This window comes from Littorina saxatilis, linkage group LG17 (assembly GCF_037325665.1).
Source record: "Littorina saxatilis isolate snail1 linkage group LG17, US_GU_Lsax_2.0, whole genome shotgun sequence".
NCBI classification, from domain to species: Eukaryota; Metazoa; Mollusca; class Gastropoda; order Littorinimorpha; family Littorinidae; genus Littorina; species Littorina saxatilis.
Window position 1 is genome coordinate 38145614 of NC_090261.1, and position 17126 is coordinate 38162739.

A 17126-nucleotide genomic window follows, 5' to 3' on the forward strand; every position below is an offset into this window, starting at 1 on the left:
TGTTTAGTTTTTTATTTGTTTTCTTTGGTAACGTCCCAGTAGTACATGTATTTTTGGCTTTCTTTCTTTTACAGCCACAAGTGTGGAGTAACTATTATTTCCCTGAAAATTAAAATAACTCACTTTCAACATTCTTCAGATTCAGGCAAGTTTTGCAAGTGCAGAGGAAAATGCAACAACCTGAACTGTGGATGTTTCAAGTCTGGGCAACCATGCAGGAAAAACTGCAGGTGTCAGGCCTGCGTCAACCAGTTCAACCAGCTGCAGACGTCGGGGGTTTCCTTGGCTGCAGCACGCTCAGATCGCTGTCTCATGGACACCCTGGCAAAGGCGAATTATTTGAGATAGAGTGTGTGTGTGTGTGTGTGTGTGTGTGTGTGTGTGTGTGTGTGTGTGTGTGTGTGTGTGTGTGTGTGTGTGTGTGTGTGTGTGTGTGTGTGTGTGTGTGTGTGTGCTGCCTTATGGTCAAAAGCGGATTGGTTGAAAGAGAGAGTGTGTGTGTTACAGTGTATGGGGGGGGGGGGGGGGGGGGACAGTCTATTGCCTTTCTGTCAGGGAGACGTATCAGTTCAGTATTGGGGAATTATACAGAAATTCATCAATGAAATGTTCTCGTGAAACCAACAGAAATTCAACTATGAAATGTTCTCGTGAAACCAACATTTTTTTTTAAATTTAATTTTTTTTTTTTTTTTGGTGCAAAAGAACACTATTCATATAGTACTTGTATTTACATTCATTTACTGAATGATTCTTTGCTTAAAAAGGTGTGGGACGTCAGGGGATTTGTGGACAAAGCAGCACAGTTGGAGTGCTGTGGCGCAGACACCACATTTCTGCACTGCATACCTGGTCCTCAGCAATGCCCCAAGTGTTCTGCTTCTCTCCGTCTTTCATGGTGTCTTGGTGTGTATAAAGTGTCTTTCTGTGATTTTTGTAATGTTGAGTTTTGGTGTCTGTGGTTTCACTCTGTCTATTTGTTTGTTTGTCTGTTTGTTTTTCCCGCTGTCTACACTCTATTGCTGATTGAACTGAAATTTGATGTGTACAGACCTGTGCACATCTACAGTTTCTCCGTAATTTCTCCGATTTTTATATGCAGAATACAGTGCTACGGAATTTTACTTAAAATTCCGAAATTCCGATGTTTTACTCACACAAAAAAATGTACTTTTTTTTCTGTTTCAAGATGTTTTGACCAATTAGGTGGCCGTTGCTCTGAAAAGACGTTTTCCGATTTACCGGAAGCACGCAAGTTCTCAGCATTGAGTCTTTGTTCTTAGACTTAGTTCGTCCAGTGTCTGCGTGGCAACTTGTGATTGAAGTGAAACATGGAAAAGAAAAAAAGAGTGCGAGATTCAGATAGTGAAGAGGAATCACCAGCTCTGTCACCAAAGAAGACAACATTGTTGATGTTTCACCTTGGCTTGTTAATAAATAGTCATTCCCATTCTACTGCGTCATAGTGTTTCAGTTTGTGTGTTTTGTGAGCAGAATTATGTCTTGAACTGTCCTTACAGCTTAGTACTGAAACATTTTAACAAGTCGCGTAAGGCGAAAATACAATATTTAGTCAAGTAGCTGTCGAACTCACAGAATGAAACTGAACGCAACGCAACGCAGCAAGACCGTATACTCGTAGCATCGTCACTCCACCGCCCGTGGCAAAGGCAGTGCACGTGGAATTGACAAGAAGAGCGGGGTATTCGTTGCGCTAAGAAGGATAGCACGCTTTTCTGTACCTTTCTTCGTTTTAACTTTCTGAGCGTGTTTTTAATCCAAACATATCATATCTATATATTTTTGGAATCAGGAACCGACAAGGAATAAGATGAAAGTGTTTTTAAATTGATTTCGAAAAAAAAATTTTGATAATAATTTTTATATATTTAATTTTCAGAGCTTGTTTTTAATCCGAATATAACATATTTATATGTTTTTGGAATCAGCAAATGATGGAGAATAAGATAAACGTAAATTTGGATCGTTTTATAAATTTTTATTTTTTTTTACAATTTTCCGATTTTTAATGACCAAAGTCATTAATTAATTTTTAAGCCACCAAGCTGAAATGCAATACCGAACCCCGGGCTTCGTCGAAGAGTACTTGACCAAAATTTCAACCAATTTGGTTGAAAAATGAGGGCGTGACAGTGCCGCCTCAACTTTCACGAAAAGCCGGATATGACGTCATCAAAGACATTTATCAAAAAAATGAAAAAAAACGTTCGGGGATTTCATACCCAGGAACTCTCATGTCAAATTTCATAAAGATCGGTCCAGTAGTTTAGTCTGAATCGCTCTACACACACACACACACACACAGACAGACGCACATACACCACGACCCTCGTTTCGATTCCCCCTCGATGTTAAAATATTTAGTCAAAACTTGACTAAATATAAAAACTACTGAAATTTGGTTTGTTTACTACTGATGAGCCTTTTGAGTGTGCACAGGTCTGTGTGTAGCTTGTTTAGCTCTGAAATGAGAGAACTGGCACTGACAGTTTAGCTTCAGTTTAGTATTTTGAACTGTGTGTTCTGACTGAGAAAGACTGTGCTTGTTTGTGTGTGTGTGTGTGTGCGTGGGTGTGCATGTGAGAGTAGAAATACGTGTGCTTGTGTGTGCGCATGTGCGCAGATGTGCGCTAGCCGATTTCTTTTTGAGTCACTTGAGAAAAAGTGACTCTATGTAATCGGTCAGTGTTAGTCTGTCCGGCCGGCCGGCCGTCCGTAGACACCACCTTAACGTTGGACTTTTCTCGGAAACTATCAAAGCGATCGGGCTCATATTTTGTTTAGTCGTGACCTCCAATGACCTCTACACTTTAACGATGGTTTCGTTGACCTTTGACCTTTTTCAAGGTCACAGGTCAGCGTCAAAGGAAAAATTAGACATTTTATATCTTTTCTCGGAAACTATCAAAGCGATCGGGCTCATATTTTGTTTAGTCGTGACCTCCAATGACCTCTACACTTTAACGATGGTTTCGTTGACCTTTGACCTTTTTCAAGGTCACAGGTCAGCGTCAAAGGAAAAATTAGACATTTTATATCTTTGACAAAGTTCATCGGATGTGATTGAAACTTTGTAGGATTATTCTTTACATCAAAGTATTTACATCTGTAGCCTTTTACGAACGTTATCAGAAAAACAAGGGAGATAACTAGCCTTTTCTGTTCGGCAACACACAACTTAACGTTGGGCTTTTCTCGGAAACTATAAAAGTGACCGGGCTCAAATTTTATGTGAACGTGACTCATTGTGTTGTGAATAGCAATTTCTTCCTGTCCATCTGATGCCTCATATAATATTCAGAACTGCGAAAGTGACTCGATCGAGCGTTTGCTCTTCTTTTTTATTTGGTAAATTTCTCAGGCAGTTTCAACATTATGAGGAGTTTGAAATGTATAATATGAGTCAATGTTTTGGCTGCTTTAAAATCCACTGTACTAATACAGGAATCATAGTAAAGTGGATGTATTTTTGTTGTCAGGAAAAGTGATGGTTAAAGACTCCAGAACTCACAAACACTGTGAGAAATGCAAGAAATGTGTTACAGCTTCCCTTGGACACTGCAAAGTAAGTTGGGGGAAGTGTATTACAGGATTTCTGTGGAATTGGATTGAAGAATGGAGGGAACGGGAAGAAGAAGGGTCGTTGTCACACAAAATATGTACTACTTTTCTGTCATGTCTGTGTAGGGCATAAACATAAGACTCGAGATTGTTTATTGTCAGCTTTGTTGTCTTTTTTTTCTTCAATTTTCCATGCAATACACGCAACTTATTTATCAACTGCTCTGTGAAAAATAAATTGATATATAAGCAGAGCAAAAGGATGTCTTGACATACTCAAGAAAACTCGCCACTCTGTTCACATTATCTTTCAAAATTGTGTAAACCTGTACAATTTTATTCAAATTGTTTGTTTGCACTAAAGGAAACAAAATCATTAATTTGTTTTAAATTAATTTGTTTTTGTTTTGTTTTTCATGTGTAACATTGTGAACTTTTTAAACTTCTTTATCTGTGCTTTTTAATCTCATGCACAGAATGGTTTTTACATGAGCTGAATCACTTCATGAAAGTAGTCAAAGAGTTTTGATACCTGCAGCCTTTTTTAACGAATGATCTTTTTGTTTCAGACTTGCAAGCGATGCACCAGGATGGACTCGAAGGGAGACTGCTTGCCCTGCAGAAGAGAGGCCGAGTTCCAAAACGCTGTGGCAGGAACTATCAGTAATGCTGAATGATGATTGTCTCTGTAGGGGTATCTTTTGGTGTGGATTCTGCGTTTTGTTTTGCTGTTTCTCCAGTAGCCTGTCGGGCGGAAGGTTGTTTGGACATATGTCATGCAGGGATCACCAGCACAGTTATTCAGTGTTCGTGTGTTAACCAGATATTTTTAACATATCTTCTACTCTTTGTGTGAAAATACTCGATGCGAAATCAAACAGTCAATCCTACCGGTGTTCATAGCATTTGACAGTATTTCTGACGTGTTTCAAGCACATGCTACGTTACCATGGTATTGTTTGACCAGTTGCTGTGACCGGTTGATTGGTTCTTTACACCTGACTGATGACGGGCGCAGTGGCGTGGTGGTAAGACGTCGGCCTCCTAATCGGGAGGTCGTGAGTTCGAATCCCGGTCGCTGCCGCCTGGTGGGTTAAGAGTGGAGATTTTTCCGATCTCCCAGGTCAACCTATGTGCAGACCTGCTAGTGACTTAACCCCCTTCGTGTGTACACGCAAGCACAAGACCAAGTGCGCACGGAAAAGATCCTGTAATCCATGTCAGAGTTCGGTGGGTTATAGAAACACGAAAATACCCAGCATGCTTCCCCCGAAATCGGCGTATGCTGCCTGAATGGCGGGGTAAAAACGGTCATACACGTAAAAATCCACTCGTGCTAAAAACATGAGTGAACGTGGGAGTCTAAGCCCATGAACAAAGAAGAAGAAGATGACTGATAATTGTTGAGAGTTGTGACCTGAATCAAGGTGAGAAGTAAAAATGTCTGTGTCAGACTCAGAAATGACAAGAACTGTTGCCACATAATTGTTTGTTTGTTGTGATTATTGTCTTTCATTGCAAGTTAGCCAGGTGTACCAGCAGACGGTATATGTCTGCCTTTCTTCTTCAGTATTATGGAAATAATTAACTGTTGCCACCAAGTCGTGCCTTTGTTGTGATTGTTGTACTAGCTTCTTCAGTATTACTTATTTTTTAGGAGTGCCAGTGGAAAGTTACTATTTTTGTTCATGTGTGTGTGTCATTATTTGCAATCAGTATTTTTATGTATTGTCATTCCAAAGCTGAAACTTTCAAATTTAACACTGCCAACTAAAACGTAAGAAAAATGATGGATATATTTTAAGATGTTAATGTGTTGTCGGGGTCTCTGGTCCCTAACACAGTCATACTTGATCCATTCCAGAGAAATTTGCTCTCACGATGTGAGCAGTGACTAACTACCTCATATCTGGTTGATGCAGAGACTGTGCCCATACATACAGGGTGGGCCATAAAAAGTGTCCACATTTAATTTGTTAATATTTTTCCTGTAAAGTGATATTTTCTTTTCTGTTTCAGATAGAATTTGAGACAAGCATCTTAGAATTCTTTTAAAGCCTGAATGGATCGCATTCCAGTACAGGAAAGGACCAAAATCGTTGAACTTTACTTTGCTACCAATTCTGTGGTTCTCGCCCAGCGCGCTTTTTGGAGAGAGTTCCCTGGCACACACTGTCCATGTGCGAGAACTGTGAAGTGCCTCGTGGATAAATTCAGGAACACTGGTAGTCTCGCAGTGGTTGCTGGATGTGTTCATGGGGCTGATTAGGTGCCCAAAATCTCATGTTTTGTTTGTTGACATGTCCACTCAAATGAAAATGGGCTTCATCGCTGAAGAAAATGAGGTCGAGAACTCCTGGGTTGTTTTCAATTCTTTCAAAAATGCGTTGACTGAATTCTAACCTTTCTCTTTTGTTTGCATCAGTTTGTTGTTGGAGAATTTGTATCTTGTACGGAAACAATCCTAAGTCTTTGTGTATGATCCTTCGTACAGATGTCCTCGAGATACCGACTTCCTGTGACAGCTGCCTTGTTGATTTTCGTGGGGATTCCTGCAAACGGTCCCTTACTGCTTCAATGTTAGCTGGACTTCTAGCAGAAGATGGTCGACCACTATGTCCTTTATTGTTATCTGCGAGACTACCAGTGTTCCTGAATTTATCCACGAGGCGCTTCACAGTTCTCGCACATGGACAGTGTGTGCCAGGGAACTCTCTCCGAAAAGCGCGCTGGGCGAGAACCACAGAATTGGTAGCAAAGTAAAGTTCAACGATTTTGGTCCTTTCCTGTACTGGAATGCGATCCATTCAGGCTTTAAAAGAATTCTAAGATGCTTGTCTCAAATTCTATCTGAAACAGAAAAGAAAATATCACTTTACAGGAAAAATATTAACAAATTAAATGTGGACACTTTTTATGGCCCACCCTGTATGTATTTTTTACACACTCCATTACAGAATGATTTTTTTTTATGTCATTGTTGTAATGAAAAGATGGTTGTGCAGTTTTGTGTTACGGAGCGTTTTACAGCACAAGTGCCGGTATCTTATCTGTGATTTAGTTTACAGTCATGTCTCCAGATGATATAAAAATGATATATTTCTTGTTGTGATTGTTCAGCGAGTTGCTGCCAGTTCTTAACGTAAGACATTAAAAACATGTAACTTCATATGCTAATGTATAGCAACAATTAGTCCTGTTTTCATGTTGATTATAAATGTCATGTGTTTAGAAGCATGAGACCAAGTGACAACACACTGTGGCAGTACTTTGCTATTGTCTTCTTTCATGTTTGTAAAAAGAAACAATCAAAACTTGTAACAAGTGAGAATAAAACAGGAGAAATTTCAGTTTGAAAATTTAAAGTATGAATGGAGTGATGTTTTTCATGTAAACAGGTGCGTTTCTGCCAAATCTTACCGTTGTTTTGTGCCAAATACTGTTATCATTAAATTTGTTTGTGATCATGTAATTAAATGCATAAGTCGATCTGTTTTTAAGGTTGTTTTTATCTTTTTTTCAAATGAGCCAGCAAACAACCTCGAGTGTACATATTTTTTTTGATTGTTTGTATGTGTATCTAAAAATGCCAGTGATTGTTGGGTGCAAAGATCAAAACTGCTGTATTCTTGTTTATTTGCAAAAGAATAGCGAATATTGCCAGTATTATGGTGCTTATAAAAACTGTCTTTGATGTTACTGTGTCTGTTCCTTAAATATCTGGTTAGTTTTAGTTTTTTTTACAATTCCTCTAATCTCTTTAAAACTGTTACCATTGCATCTGTTCTGTGTACAGTAATACTCTGTGGTAAATTTTGTTTGCAGATAAAGTGTCTGTCAAGAAATATGTCTTTCCTTGTAAAGTAGTATTATGCAGTTGCCGTAAAGATCTTGTTTGTATTTTGTTTTTAAACAATTCCTGGAATGATTTTATGATTGTTACCATTGGCTCTGTGATGGGTTCAGTAATATTCTTTAATATATTTTTGTTCGTTACAGGTAATTTGTGTGTTTATAACTGTTATTGCTATTATTATTATGACTGTTCCTTAAGTTTGTTAAACTATTCCTCAACATTCTTTATAGCTCTCACCATTGCATCCATTATGTGCACACAAATATTCTTGGGTATATTTTATTTTACAGCTAAGTACGTGAGTGTAACTCTTCCTCTCCTACTACAATAAACGTTCCTTAAAAGATCTCTTTTTTTTCTTTTTTTTAACAATTGCTCAAATATCTGTATGACTGTTACATGCGTCTTAAAAGTGTGGTTCCACTGTACCACTGCATTGGTAAGGATTCCAGTAATGCTCTGTGTTTGTTGTTGAGTTTTTACAGCTCATGTGCGGCTATGTAAAGTTCGCATTTCCCTTGCCATATCTCAAATTGGTGCTTATTTTAAGGGTCAAAGCTAATATTCTGATTAATGCTCAAGTTTGCCAAAGCTTTACCAAAGAAACTACAATGGGTTATGTAGTGTTTGGCTTTACCTATGCATAGTTTTTTTCTCTCCCTTCATTGCGCAGTTTAAACTATTGGTACATGTATATTATATGTAAATGTTGATGACTGTGTCGCAGTTAGTCACCATGTTCCCCCCGCGTGTTAGGGGGAAGAATTTACCCGATGCTCCCCAGCATGTCGTAAGAGGCGACTAACGGATTCTCCTTTTACCCTTGTAAAGTGTTTCTTGTATAGAATATAGTCAATTTTTGTAAAGATTGTAGTCCAGCAGTATGTAAGAAATGTTAAGTCCTTTGTACTGGAAATTTGCATTCTCCCAGTAAGGTAATATATTGTACTACGTTGCAAGCCCCTGGAGCAAATTTTTGATTAGTGCTTTTGTGAACAAGAAACAATTGACAAGTGGCTCTATCCCATCTCCCCCCTTTCCCCTATCCCATCTCCCCCCTTCCCCCGTCGCGATATAACCTTGAATGGTTGAAAACGACGTTAAACACCAAATAAAGAAAGAAAGAATCTGTTTTAAATTGAATTTCTTACATTATTTATATTTTATAAGTACTTGATCTGATTTTGTTTCTCAAATGAGACGCATTGCTTTTTTTGTTTGTTTAAACTATCAATCTATGTATTTGACAGCAAGACGGTTTGACTTTTCATTTATGCTTGTTTTTTTGCCTCAATACAAACAGTTTATAAAATGTTGTGACCTAAGAGTAATTTTTTGGTTTGAAGGTTGCACAATAACGCAATTAAAATTTCTAGATCTTCTTGGTTTAAATGAGTATGTGTTGATAAGATTAAAGAAAAACCTTTGCTTTATTTTGTATTTGTCTTTTCTTGTTTGTGAACTTTACCTGTCTGTAGAAAGACAACACTTCTGAACAGATGAGAGAAATGGAATTAACCATCACCGGATCATGCTTTGGAGCCCAATGCATAGCCCCTCCATACATTTAGGATTTTATAGCGCTGTGGAGCGCATAGCTATGAAACGCACTATAGAACTCAGCGGTCCGCATGCATAAGGTCAAATAGTCCCTGCAGTAGCTAAGAGCGGCTCTATTTTTAACACGTAGATAGTGTAAGGGATTCCCCGTCATCCTGTGTCTCTGCGCATGCGTCAAGCTTTGTGATGCTTCGCGGCGGGTCAGTTTTACACCATTTGCCTCAGACAGTTTGGAAAGCCCGTCTCCTGATAAAACTTGGCTTTCGTGGTTTGGAAACTATATCCATTCCGGTACCCTCGCCATAAAGGTATAAGTCGCTCTCTTGCTGGTTCTGCATGCTGTGTTTGATTTTATAAATTCCCGTATTATTATTATTATTATCATTATTATTATGTACCGCGATCAGTTCGCCACACACATCTTGAAAAGATCCGCACGCGTAAAAACTGGCCCAAAGTCAAGATAACCCGCAGAACCGGCGACAATGCACCCTTTCGATTCGGCAGTTCGAATTGCTCTTATAGTTCATCCGTGATTGCAAGAATGTCCTGCCGACGAAAGTGGAATTTTCTGTACAGTTCCACGTCGTCGTAACGATTCAGTGGATGTAGGCGGTCAAGAAAGATCCGGTTGCTTCTCAAATTTCTTCTCATCCTGAATCGGCATGAAAGCAGCCGCCATTTTAAACGCTCCAATAGCGGGTTCCATAACTCTTATTGGAAGGAGGGGCCTGCTATAACTTTATGGCCGACATAAGGCTCTATGCGCGGTCTATGCATTAGAAATAAGAGACTTTATGGAGTCCACCGACTTTATTGCCGTGACGTCATCAAATTAGGCTCCTATGAAGGGGCCATGCTTTGGGCTCCTGGACTACACAGTCCCGATGATGTGGGTCGTGTACGACCCATACTTTCTAAAGAAGGATTCAACGTAAAAAGTATGGGTTTTGTAAACAGGAATCGCTTGACAAGTGGCCCCCTTCATCCCCCCCTTCCTCGTCCTGATATGGCTCTGCGTAGTCGGCTGGACGTTAAGCAACAAATAAACAAACAAACAAACAAAAAGTATGGGTCGTACACTACCCAGGCCATCCGAATAGGGATAAACTCCTTACCGCCTTTTTGAGTCACTTGAGAAAAAGTGACTATGTAATCGGTCAGTGTTAGTCTGTCCGGCCGGCCGGCCGTAGACACCACCTTAACGTTGGACTTTTCTCGGAAACTATCAAAGCGATCGGGCTCATATTTTGTTTAGTCGTGACCTCCAATGACCTCTACACTTTAACGATGGTTTCGTTGACCTTTGACCTTTTTCAAGGTCACAGGTCAGCGTCAAAGGAAAAATTAGACATTTTATATCTTTGACAAAGTTCATCGGATGTGATTGAAACTTTGTAGGATTATTCTTTACATCAAAGTATTTACATCTGTAGCCTTTTACGAACGTTATCAGAAAAACAAGGGAGATAACTAGCCTTTTCTGTTCGGCAACACACAACTTAACGTTGGGCTTTTCTCGGAAACTATAAAAGTGACCGGGCTCAAATTTTATGTGAACGTGACTCATTGTGTTGTGAATAGCAATTTCTTCCTGTCCATCTGATGCCTCATATAATATTCAGAACTGCGAAAGTGACTCGATCGAGCGTTTGCTCTTCTTGTTGTAGAGTATGGCCGTATCTGACCCACGCCATCCGAATAGGAATAAACACTGTAAAATGCCTTCTTTAATTCCATATGAGTCGTCCATGACCCACAACATCTGGACTGTGTAGTTCAAATGACGTCATTGTTTATTTGTTTGTTTACAAAGATAATCCTTTAAAAATTGGTCGTTAGGAATGTTCTATGGCGTTTGAGGATTACATGAAGTCTCAATCAAGAACTCCCAATAGTTTTAGAGATACAGACACTTTTGTGATGCTCTGGGTCCGACCCAGGAAGTAAGGTGAAGGTTAAAGAGTATGTGCTAATTACCGCTTCTTTTGTCGGCTTTAAATTCATTGTCCAGATAAAAGTGTGGCTTAGTCTGTTTGCAAGCACGATGTTCTTCATTGTGGCGGCTTGTCTAAGATTCAACGGTGCATTCTTTTCAGTGTGCATTTAGAGCCACGTACAGCCCTTCCTCCCCCCCCTGCGGGTTAGGGGAAGAATTTACCCAATGCTCCCCAGCATGTCGTAAGAGGCGACTAACGGATTCTGTTTCTCCTTTTACCCTTGTTAAGTGTTTCTTGTATAGAATATAGTCAATTTTTGTAAAGACTTTAGTCAAGCAGTATGTAAGAAATGTTAAGTCCTTTGTACTGGAAACTTGCATTCTCCCAGTAAGGTAATACATTGTACTACGTTGCAAGCCCCTGGAGCAAATTTTTGATTAGTGCTTTTGTGAACAAGAAACAATTGACAAGTGGCTCTATCCCATCTCCCCCTTTTCCCCGTCGCGATATAACCTTCGTGGTTGAAAACGACGTTAAACACCAAATAAAGAAAGAAACTTGCATTCTCCCAGTAAGGTAATATATTGTACTACGTTGCAAGCCCCTGGACTGAGCAAATTTTTGATTAGTGCTTTTGTGAACAAGAAACAATTAACAAGTGGCTCTATCCCATCTCCCCCCTTTCCCCGTCGCGATATAACCTTCGTGGTTGAAAACGACGTTAAACACCAAATAAAGAAAGAAAGAATTTTTGATTAGTGCTTTTGTGAACAAGAAACAATGAACAAGTGGCTCTATCCCATCTCCCCCCCTTTCCCCGTCGCGATATAACCTTCGTGGTTGAAAACGACGTTAAACACCAAATAAAGAAAGAAACAGCCCTTCCTGTGAAAACAGTTCTGCTTGCTATCTCGGATGTGCCCAGGCTTTTTCAGGCTAAAAAACAAATCCTCCACCTAGGCACATACCAAGTCAACATCCCGACTGCCTCCTATGTGGAGCTGGATTTTTATTTTGACAAATCAATTTCTTAATAAGATCTGAGGAGGGGGGGGGATGTCCCTTTAAAAAACCGGACTCTTCACAACACTGTAGCCCTTCCATACACACATGTCACATACACAGGTCCAAGACTTCGCCTGCAGTCTCACACACGCACACCATACTAGACCTACTTGAAGATGACTGACACACACCTTACCATAAGACCTACTTGAAGCTAAATCATGAAAAATTAACTAACACAACTGAGGCCAGCATGAATCAGATCGGGAATTAGTTAAGATTACATCAGGGGTATTTCTATACTTTAAAGACCTAAGCCAGCTGTCGTCCGACCACGCATAGACCTAAATATAGGTCCCTGGACCACGCCAGCATTGTGAACACATACGCACTGATATATTATCACAGGTTCAATTTTACTGGCATTTGTAGGCATTGTCACCAACACACATATTTACTCAGAGTAAACTCGAGATACACCCCAAACTAGTTTGTGAATCGCACCGTAAGCTGGCTTCTTACAACCTGGCCCCGGCACATTTTGTATGTGCCTTTATTCTGCGTGACCCGTTTTTTTCCCGCGCCACTGTGACCTTATAAAACGACACATCCCTGTTTGAGCTGGTTCAAAATAAGTTTTAGGCCTGAGCCCCTGTAATATTACGTTATTTGCATGTTGTCAGCAAAGCGCTTTCATACTGAAATCAACGTGTTGGCATTCATGAAAAAGGTCATCCGGTTTTTCCCTGGGAAGATATTGAGACATGCATTGTACAAAATACATTTGGTCAGATGACTAAATGACGGCGTGCAACGAGGGCGAGCCCAATTAGCTGCATACTGGCACAAAATGTCTCCGTGATGGGGTCGAATACGACCACCCTTGTCTCCTTATACATGTAATAGGCGCCTCCGCAATGGGCTCCGCTTCGCGAAGTCAGTAGAGGGAGGGGGGAGGGGGGGTGTCCAGAGCAAATTGAAATTGATAATAATTGTTAATTCTTGTCTGTCCGTCCACTTTACACCCCCTCCTCACACACACACGCGCGCGCGCGCACTGACACACTGTCACACACACACACACACTAGTGACCGTCACACACATTCAGTGCACACACCTTACCTTACCTGACCTAATCTGACCTGACCTTACTAGGTCGACGTACAAATGAATGTTTCTTTTCCTCAATGATTGAACTTTTCAATTGCTATTCATAAAGTAAATCAAAAACAAAATCAACCAAAACAAAATAATCGGTAGCATCAGCCTATATCAGTTTCGGTTAAGCCGGGTAGATATCCGGGTAGAGATATTCCTTTTTGGGTGCGCCCCTAGCTTTGGCATCCATCCAAAGAGTAACAGTTTACGCGAAGGCCGGGTTAAAAGGGTGTGGAATTTCATTCACACTTTTGCTTTGGGACGGGTACGACGCATCAGCGAGAGATAGCTGAAACTGTGATTTTTTGTTTTTATATAATTATGTTCTTCGCTGAAAATTCTTTAGACTAGGAAGAAAAAAGAAAGAAAGACAAGAAAAGACAAAAGAAAACACACGAAGAGCGATTAAAAAACTAAGCAAAACAAAATCTGAACGAACTTTGAATTTCTATTCTCTTCCTCACTTGCTGGAAAAATGCAGCGTACAAAACAAAGAAGCATGGCAAACCGCAGAGAAGCTCAGAACAACAAATTTTGGGCCGTCTCGATCTTTCTCATTGTGAGCATTATGTGCGGGTTGGGAAATTGCGCTCCAAGAAAGTGCTTACATGGGAAGACCTATTTGGACAAATTTACCCACCGTCGTGAGTGTTGTGCAGATATCTGTGAACACGCAAAAATCAGGCGCACAGAGGAAGACTGCAAAAACAACTGCCCAGGTGAATAAGCTTTTTTTAATTTTTTTTTATCCGAGTCAGACATAGACGCTTTAAACTAAGGTGTTTTCTTCTTCTTAAGAACATTTGATTACCATAAGCGGGTGGTCACGACTGCCACAAATTTCCACAGTTTTGTAATTACATTTTTATTTTTTTTAATTTGTTTTACTAGCGTTAGTAATATGATTACGATATCCCGCAGTGGGGCACTGCGGTTATGAAATTAAAGGCCCCTCCTGTTTTTGGAACCGCAGGAGCTTTCTAGTTTGCTGTTAGGTAGATTTTTGGTTCCTCTTTCCTGTCATGCTCTCTTTTTCTTCATGAATTCTTTTCTTTTTTCTGCCTTCTTGCTCATTCACCTGTATTTTTTCCAAAAATCTCTTCTCTTGCCGCTTGTCTCGCGATTCATGTATAGTTTAATCTGTTAGTGTTCTGATGTAAGTCCAGCAGTAGATAGGTTAAGCCTATTTTAACATACTGGAAACTGGTAATCTTCCAGTAGGTATTAATTTAGTTTTACTAAAGCCTGCTGGGACACAAGTAATGGGTTAGTGCATTTGTAAACAGGAATCGCTTGACAAGTGGCCCCCTTCATCCCCCCCCCCCCCTTCCTCGTCCTGATATGGCTCTGCGTAGTCGGCTGGACGTTAAGCAACAAATAAACAAACAAAAAAAATGATTACGATAACGTTAGTACGTGACTTTTTCTCTCTCTCTCTCTCTCTCTCTCTCTCTCTCTCTCTCTCTCTCTCTCTCTCTCTCTCTCTCTCTCTCTCTCTCTCTCTCTCTCTCTCTCTCTCCGTACAAGCTCTTTGGTGTTAGTAAAAGTAACAGTGTGTACATGAACGCCGTGGGTTTAAGTTTAACATTTGTGGTCAATACGAACTAATTAGAATGATAGTGTGAATAAAAGCGAATAATTGTTTGCTCTTTTTATTTTACTGAACATTTTGTCTCCCCCCCCCCCCCCCATTGAAATTAACTCCTTGGTTTAAAAATAAAAAATAACAACACTTGGAGACTCTTTCTCTCTTTCTCTGTCTCCGTCTATCTGTCTGTCTGTCTGTCTCTAAGTTCTAAAGCTCTCCAGTTCACACACACACACGCACACACACGACCCGCCCCTCGCACCCCACCTTTATGTCCTATCAAACCAACAAGTACACAACAATAATGTTCTATCATTTTCAGACTACCCTGAACCGCCAAAACCCGCAGAGATGATAGACAAAATGCTAGATAAGCAAGAGGATGACCCGCTCAGTGATGACACACCATCTACAAAGCCAGACTACACTACTCTCATTACTGTTCTCATCACGGCACTAGTAGTCATCGTAGTGGTGGTCATTGTTGTCCTGGTCTTATACGTCAAGAGAGGCAGCTGTGCCAGAGTGCTGCCTGGGGGCCAAGCGGAACAGCGTAACCATAACGACGATGGCTTTGAAATGACCCAGGCTGAACAGCGGCGTCAAGAAAATGGAAACCGTCCCATACGTGGGCCCCTCGGAAACGATGAAGCCTACCAGGATCTGCTGCATCGCCAAAATGGCGTGGCGTATGACCGCGGTTACGGACAAATGGACGACTGGCGTGATGACCAGATGGCCAACAGACATCCGATACTGAATGGCTTCAATGGTACGGTCACTGAAGCTCATCAACAGAATGGTGACCTAGGACGAGTGGTCGTTGCAGCGGCGCAGCTGCACCAACAGCCTGGCGATGTCGACGCTCGACGCAGGGACCAGGACAGAGCAGCGGCCGCTGCCAGAGAGGCCCAGCCCCTGCGACGACCCATCAACGAAACTGGAGACGGTGACCGCTCTCTCGCCGAAGTTTTTGGCTGACATACATGAGACTGATATTTTGGGTACGGCTTGAGCCTGAAATTGTTACTTTGTGAATTCCCAATCATGATTTTACAAATTAATAGAATGAACTGAGTGACTGACAAATACACAACGCATGATTTGTCGCGCAATCGTCCGGTTCGTATCACGACCACTATTATTTGTACACAAGTTGAATAAACAGTTAACGAATTTTTATTGAAATTTCAGACATTTTCAGTATGCTAGTACCGGCCCCGCGGGTTAGGGGGAAGAATTTACCCGATGCTCCCCAGCATGTCGTAAGAGACGACTAACGGATTCTGTTTCTCTTTTTACCCTTGTTAAATTCAAATTTTGTAAAGATTTTAGTCAAGCAGTATGTAAGAAATGTTAAGTCCTTTGTAATGGAAACTTGCATTCTCCCAGTAAGGTAATACATTGTACCGTGGCTACGTTGCAAGCCCCTGGAGCAAATTTTTGTTTAGTGCTTTTGTGAACAAGAAACAATTGACAAGTGGCTCTATCCCACCCCCCCCCTTTTCCCGTCGCGATATAACCTTCGTGGTTGAAAACGACGTTAAACACCAAATAAAGAAAGAAAGTATGCTAGTCTTTTTCGAGTCAAATTTATTTGCTCGGGACTCATGAATAATCATGTTTAGCCGTCATACGGCAAAGATGTCAGACAGATGTTTGTGTGTACGTGAATATGCTGGAAAATTGAGCTAATGGATAACCTTCGATTCTTTAGTGGTAGGTTGTGGTATCTTATTCAGGCAATAACGGTCTCCTTATCAGTCACGTTTTTGCAGATTGCCCCTTATTTCTATTGAACATTGACTTTAGGCAGACGACAATTCAAGTTACCATCATTGTAAAACTGGCTTGATTCTAAAAGGTTGTGATGACGGAATTCCCCGAATTCCCGATCTTACGAAAGTTAGTAAATGCGACCTGGTAAGAACAGTCCAAAGTACAAAGACACATCATGTGGCAGGAAAGCGTACAGCGGTACCTGTGACGTATGTATCTGGCAACTGAGAAAAATATGATCACAGGACAATCAGGCTTCTCGTTGCCATCTTAACATGTGCAAGTCCGCACATAGAAAACGACAAATTGTTATTGTGAAGAAATGAACATAAACTTGAACTATAATGTGGAGCTGGAAAAACAACAACAAGCTTTATTAAACTTCTTGAACGATGCATGGAGTTATTTTGTGATCTTTCTCTTTCCCTTTCCCTCTCCTGAAAACACACACACCGCCACACACACACACACACACACACTCACACACACACACATGCACGCACACACAGAAACTATGTCACCTCAGGTAAATATAGGTCTGACTTTTGTTCATGAGGTGTTGCTAATAATAGTCAAATTTCATACCCAACAGAAAAGGCTTAAGCCAAACAACATTAGGTCATTTATCTACCCGACTACGTATCCTGGTTCTCTTCT

General features: G+C 40.6%; 1 protein-coding gene and 1 long non-coding RNA gene across 2 annotated transcripts; both read left to right on the forward strand.

Moving 5' to 3' along the window:
* The first annotated feature begins 531 nt into the window (after window positions 1-531).
* Window positions 532-6932, forward strand: LOC138952673 (uncharacterized). The gene is made up of 3 exons (XR_011451404.1): window positions 532-906; window positions 3501-3586; window positions 4152-6932. It is a non-coding gene; the product is annotated as an uncharacterized lncRNA (long non-coding RNA).
* A 6401-nt stretch (window positions 6933-13333) lies between these two features.
* Window positions 13334-16262, forward strand: LOC138952163 (uncharacterized). The gene is made up of 2 exons (XM_070323761.1): window positions 13334-13821; window positions 15013-16262. The coding sequence occupies exons 1-2, from the start codon at window positions 13578-13580 to the stop codon at window positions 15669-15671; spliced, it is 903 nt and encodes a 300-aa protein (XP_070179862.1). The 5' UTR covers window positions 13334-13577; the 3' UTR covers window positions 15672-16262.
* The last annotated feature ends 864 nt before the right edge of the window (window positions 16263-17126 follow it).

Coding starts and splice junctions, on each gene's coding strand:
- LOC138952163 (XM_070323761.1), top strand. CDS start 13,578: ATGCAGCGTACAAAACAAAGAAGCATGGCAAACCGCAGAGAAGCTCAG. Junction 13,822..15,012: donor CTGCAAAAACAACTGCCCAG/GTGAATAAGCTT, acceptor TATCATTTTCAG/ACTACCCTGAACCGCCAAAA.